We start from the raw sequence: 6,222 nt of genomic DNA on the forward strand, positions 1-6,222 counted from the left end.
TTTGAGAATCAGAGCCATGTTACAAACAGATGTGAACTGCTCAGAAAACAGCTGAGAAGCTTCAGATAACACAGGGCCAGAGCTGACCCAACTAGCCTGAAACCCTGCCTTTCCTCACCCAGTAGCCATTGGATACCTTTCCTGGCTGCAACACTGAGACTGTCCACCTCTGTTGGTGGCACCAGTGTCAGCCATTAGTGCTGCAGGCACAGGGCCGATGCTGTCTCTTGAATGAATAAGATGAGGGAATGAGCCACCATATCCACAGAAGATACTAACACTGTGTCTCTGACATACGACCACCAGATAGGGATGAGTCCTTACTCCTTCTAGGCAGCCTTGTGAGGTGAGAGAGACAGAGACACTTCTGTCTAAAGCCCAGGTGGTAGAACCTAGCCAAGTGCCATAAACAAAGCTGGCTCTCATCTCCTGCTTTTGCCCTTTTGCTGTGGTCCCCAGTGCCTCACCCAGCCACCAGGATTCGAGGAATGTCAGAGGCAAAGGCCTCGCCCATCTCACGGCTGCCCACGTTGGCGATACAGTGCAAGGCCAGGCACATGAAGGTAGGGTTGCGACTGGCCAGGTCATTCTTGATAGCGTTGTTGATGAGCCGGATCAGCTCTGAGTTCGAGTTCACCAGGACTGAGATGAACAGGTACCCCTGTCGGGCAGAGAGGGGATAGCTGGGCACCTTTGGCTAAAGGACACTAGACCAGCATGCAGCTAAGTAGACCTGAGTCCTCCTTCCATCAGATCCAGGGATCCAGACCTAAGCCTCCTCCCTCTGCCCCAGCATCTATCCAGTCTCCTGCACTCACTATCTGCTTCTCCGTGTACTTGTTGGAGCTTAGCAGGTTCACTGCCTCCATATGTCCAAAGTCAATGTCGTGGCCAAGCAGGAATATGAAGAGCAGCTTACACACATACTTCTTTTTACTGTAGCCATCCAAGGCCTTGTCCCCTGAGGCAGAGGATGGGAAAGGGAGCCAAGTGAGGAAGCTTCTAAGCACCTTGGGCCCTGGATCCCTCCCAGGCCCTGGGCCAGCAGCTTGCCTTTGAACTTGGAGCGGATGTTGGCCAGTTCCTTGTTGATCCTCTTGATCTCAGCCTCTTTGCTCTTACCTGTGGAGAGAGCACAGGCACACAAGGCCACAGGCAGCCACCAGTGGCAAGGTTATATATAAGCTTTCTGCTACCCCTTCCTCCTCCCGGTGGCCCATGAGCTGCAGGATGCTGGGGCTGGCTTTTGGAGGGGTCTATCACACCCTGTCATGGGAGCCCAAAGGCCCATCTCTCATGTTCTATCGATGAGCACATCATGGCAGAGCTGGGACCAACCAATCACTGAAGAGTTCTGCTGGCTCCTGTCACCTCCCTCAGCAATAGCACCTGACAGCACCCTCCCCACACCCCTTCCTTTCTCATGGCCTAGCTCTCTTAACCCCTATGTCTACACTGTTCCTAAACCTCTGCTGTAACAAAAGATTCTCTTTGTGATTCCAGGCCCGCTGTCTGCTACCCCATGTACCCTAGTCTGTCTGTCTCTGGCCATTCTCACTGCCCACCGGAGCCCCAGGGCCACACCTCCAGACTCCACTGTCCACTCATTTTGCCCCACACGTGCCCCACCTCAGAGATGTCCCTGTACTGCGACACACCATCAACCCCTCACCCGAATACAACCTGCACATACATGGTTCCTTTGGCAGCTCTTTTCTCTGCTCTCTGCCTCCTTCCCATCCCTACCCTCTGAGTTATGGGACACTGGCCTTGGCCTCCAGCCACTCCTGTGTTCTATCACTTTGGTCTTAGCTCCTGCAACTTCCTTTGAGAGGTGCTTTCCACTCACTTTTGTCCAAGAAACTCACTATTGTTATAATTATAACATTTTTCATGGGTATGAGCATGAATGAGTGCCTGCAGGGGCTGCAGCCAGTGCCTGGCATACAGCAGACGCTCTGTTAACAGCTAGCTGGTCAGTTCCAGGAAGCACTAAGTGAATGAGGAGGGACCGAGAAGATAAGCATTCACACCATCCTCCTCCACAAATCCTCCTCACCTCTGCCCTTAATTCCCAAGCAGTTCTACAAGCTCCACTCAGACAGTGACTACAGCAGGAAGTCCCTGGAATTAGCACCCTCATCACACAGCTACATAGTCTGGGTGGCAATGGCAGACAGGCAGTTCCTGAGCATCCAGGCTGAGGCTACTTCAAACTGAGACAGGTGGTAAGGAGCAAGAACACACGGGGCTAGAATGCTATGCAGTGTCCATCGTGGGGGCACACCTATGATCCCAGCACTGGGGATGCAGGGGCAGATAGATCTTGAGTATGAGGTCAGCCTGGGCCACACAGCTACTGAGGCCCTACCTCAAAAAATAAACAAAACCAAAACCAACAAACCCCCAAAGGGCTAGCTAGGGGCAGGCTCAGTGTGGGCACGCTAGCCGAGCACACCCAGCCCTCAGGCTCCATCACCAGCACTGGAACCAGAGGAAGAATGTTAAGACACTGACTCCAATGGCAGTATTCTGAATATGCTGGGTTATATAAATAAATAGCTAAAATTAATTTTGGGGGTGGAGAGATGGCTCCACGGGCAAAATGCTTACTGTGTAAACATGAGAACCTGAGTTTAGGTATCTAGCACCTACTTTGCTGGGCGTGGAAGCACACATCCACAGCTTCAGTGCCAGGGTGGTGGAGGGCAGATCCCCAGATGTGCTCTAGGGGCAGTGAGACCATTTGTATCAAGTAAGGTGCAGAGCAACTGAAGAAATACCTCTGGCCTTGACATGTGTACCAACATACACACACAGAAAATAAAATAAATCTGATTGCTTCTGTCTATCAGAAACATGTAAGGGAGCAAGTCACATGACCAGCAACCAGCAGCTGTGATGCCCGCCTGTGTGATGCCAGCCCTGTGAGGGAGCCCTCTAAGGTATGGTCAACCTCTTCCCTGGTCAGAGCCTCCTCTAGTAAGGGCTCAGTAAGGCACCAGGACAGCACTGACTGTGCCACTGGCGCAGGCCTGCCACCCCAGGCTTTAGTTAGTTTTTTGTTTTGCTTTCTCTGACACAGGGTTTCTCTGTATGTTCCTGACTGTTCTGTTACTCTGTAGACCAGGCTGTCCTTCTGAGTGCTGGAATTAAAGGCATGCACCACTACCGCCAGGCTTTGGTTAGTTTTTTAAACAGGGTCTTGCTGGGCATTTGGTGGTACAGATCCCAGCATTCTGGAGGCAGAGGCAGGTGGATCTCAGTTCAAGGCCAGCCTGGTCTAGAGAGTGAGTTCCAGGACAGCCTAGCCTACAAAGAGAAACTTCAAAAAATATAAGAATAAAAATAAAAACAAACAGGGTCTTGTGTAGCCCAACCTAGGATCAAATTAGCTCCGTATCTGAGGATTCCTTGTACTTGTGATCCTCCTGCTTTCAACTCCCCAGGGCTTCATGCATGCTAGGCAAGCACTCTACTGACTAAGGCACAGACCAGTCTCTTCCTATTTTTACAGGGAGCTAAGGTAGGAAGATCTAGACTTCAAGACCAGCCTGGACAACTTAGTAAGACCCTATCTCAAAAGAATAAAATGAAATTAAAATTAAAAGAGAGATGGCTCAGTAGGGAAGAGTGCTTGCTGCATTTACAGAGGAGCTGGGTTCGATTCGTCCATATGGCAGCTCACAATGGTCTATAACTCCAGCAACGAGGGATCCTATGCTCTCTTCCAGCTTCTGCAGGGAAAAGGCACACATGTGATGTACACACATACATGCAGTGTATGTGTGTGTGTGTGTGTATACACATACATACATATATACAAACATACATACATACATATATACACACTAAAAAATCTCAAAAGATTTTTTTTTTTTTTTTTTTTTTTTTTTTTTTTTTTTTTTGATTTTCTGTGTAGCCCTGGCTGTCCTGGAACTCACTCTGTAGACCAGGCTGGCCTCAAACTCAGAAATCCGCCTGCGTCTTCCTCCCAAATGCTGGGATTAAAGGCGAGCAGCACCATTGCCCAGCTTACGATTTATTTATTTTTAATTGAAAAGAGGGCCAGTCATGAGGCGAAGTTGGTAGAGTACTTACGCAGAATGCACAAAAGACCTGGTTTTGATTCCCCAGAACTACATAAACTAGGTATAGTAGCACACACTGGTAACCCTAGCAGTGGGAGGAGGGTAGAAAAGCAGCAACACCATCATGAGTTCTAGGCCATCTTACGTTACACAGCAAGTTAGAGGCTAGCACAGGATACATGAGACTAAGTAAACAAATAATTAGCAGGAAGGGCCTTGAGCAGGACAGGAATCTACCCTGAAACCCCAGGAAAGATGGGAGAGCTCTGGGCCTAGTGTGACCCCATGGCTTCGGCACAAGCTCTGTGACCTGTGCTGCCTCAAACAATACCTGACCATTGTCACTTCCTAATCAGTCTCCTGAGTTCTATGGGTCAGCACTTCTCCCACATTTCCTGGGAACTCTTCACCTGGTAAGGGTAGATAGGGATTCAGCCACACTTGAAAGGCTACTTGGGCTCCATTGGGGCTGTGGAGAAGCAGCCAGAAGAGGGGACATTTTAGGAGGACATGAAGAGATGAATAAGGTTCAGCCAGGAGGCTGAGTCAGATCACCAGCCAGGGATGCAACTGCGCCAGGCAGGGAGTTGCCCTTGAGGGTGCTAAGGGGGTGGACAGTGTCCCTCACAAGGGCAGGGAATGATGGTGACCAAGGTGGTGCCAGGTGAACACTAGAGTGTAGGCACTTCTGTTCCTGACCGTGTGACAGGACATCACCCAAGAGCTGTCTGACTGCCCAGTACAGTGGCACACAACTGGGGTTGAGCACTAGGAAAAAGCAGGGAGATCAAACCCTGGCTAACTTGGGTTACACAGACAAACAAACAAACGACCCAGCTCTGGGGAGGCAGAAAACAGCTCTGTGGCAGAACCCTTGCCTGGCAGGCTTCAACACCAAGCCCTGGACACACACACCCTGTAAACACTCCCTGTAATGCTCTTAGAGGACACGGCAGAGCTCATGGGATGAAAATGCTTGCTGTCCAAGCACGAGGACTTGAGTTCAGATCCATAGAATGTAATGCATACATACCCTAGCCCAAGTGAGCCCCACCGAGGGATGAGAGGTGAAGCCTGGCTAACTGCCTGAAACTCACAAACCAGGGAGCTTGGCGACTGTAGCAGTGAGCAAGAGGCCCTATCGCACACAAGGGGAGAGTGAGGGCTCACACCTAAGGGTATCCTCTGACCTCCACTCACTGGAGCACATCTGTGCCTGCACAGACAGACACACGTGTACTGAGAGTGGATTTGGATATATATAAATATACTCCATGTTTCTGTTTTCTTTTGCAACAGTCTCTCCCTCTGCTACCAATTCCAAGTCCTATCCCCACGAATGAAGAACACATGCTCTTAAATGTTGACCTACTTCTCCATGTAGGCACTCATTGATCTGTAAATATGTGTATTTGTGTTTGTGAATTCTGTAACTAAGCCCAGGGCTTGGCCCCAGCCCCTCACTCAGGATTCTAGGCAGGGGCGCTACCACGGAGCCATGCCCCCTGAGTGATGCTAAGCAAGCTCCTCACTGCTGAGTTACATCCTCTGTCCTAGATACAGTTTTTCAGGGAAGGGAGAATGTTTTTTGGTCTCTAGCTAGTTGAATTCACAGATCTGAACCTCGCCACTACAGAGGGTCATCTCTCTGTGTGAGTGTGTGTCTTTCTTTAGGCTTTAGTCACATCTATCAGACAGTGGTTTGGGCATAATTGATACACTCTGCTATTAAAAAGAACTCAGAGGGGCTAGAGAGATGGCTCAGTGGTGAAGAACATTTGCTGCTCTTCCCAAGGGTCCAGGTTTAGTTCCTGGAATCCACATGGTGGTTCAAAACCAACTGTCACTCCAGTTCCAGGAGATGCAATACCCGTTTTTCTGTCCTCTGCAGACACCAGACATGCACACTGTATACATACATACACAGGAAAACCTTTTACGCACATAAAGCCTGGTCTACATAGTGAGCTGCAGGACAGCCAGTGCTACATAGATCAACCCTGCCTCGAACAAAACCAAACAAAGATAAATATATCTTTTATTTAAAATAGCAGAAAGAAGCCGGCGGTGGTGGCACACACCTTTAATCCCAGCACTTGGGAGGCAGAGGCAGGCAGATTTCTGAGTTCGA

At 49.7% G+C, this 6,222-nt stretch overlaps 1 protein-coding gene across 6 annotated transcripts in view; it reads right to left on the reverse strand.

Moving 5' to 3' along the window:
- Positions 1–6,222, reverse strand: part of Ap2a1 (adaptor related protein complex 2 subunit alpha 1) — a 31,838-nt gene that overhangs the window by 17,000 nt on the left and 8,616 nt on the right. For all 6 annotated transcript variants that reach the window (XM_031386485.1, XM_031386481.1, XM_031386483.1 and 3 more), the window contains exons 2-4: positions 1,054–1,122; positions 819–961; positions 468–661 (exon numbers count right to left, since the gene is read on the reverse strand). In XM_031386485.1, coding sequence (XP_031242345.1) covers positions 468–661; positions 819–961; positions 1,054–1,122 — 406 coding nt within the window. The remainder of the gene's footprint in view (positions 1–467; positions 662–818; positions 962–1,053; positions 1,123–6,222) is intronic.

The sequence above is a fragment of the Mastomys coucha genome, unplaced genomic scaffold (assembly GCF_008632895.1).
Source record: "Mastomys coucha isolate ucsf_1 unplaced genomic scaffold, UCSF_Mcou_1 pScaffold21, whole genome shotgun sequence".
Taxonomy (NCBI): Eukaryota; Metazoa; Chordata; class Mammalia; order Rodentia; family Muridae; genus Mastomys; species Mastomys coucha.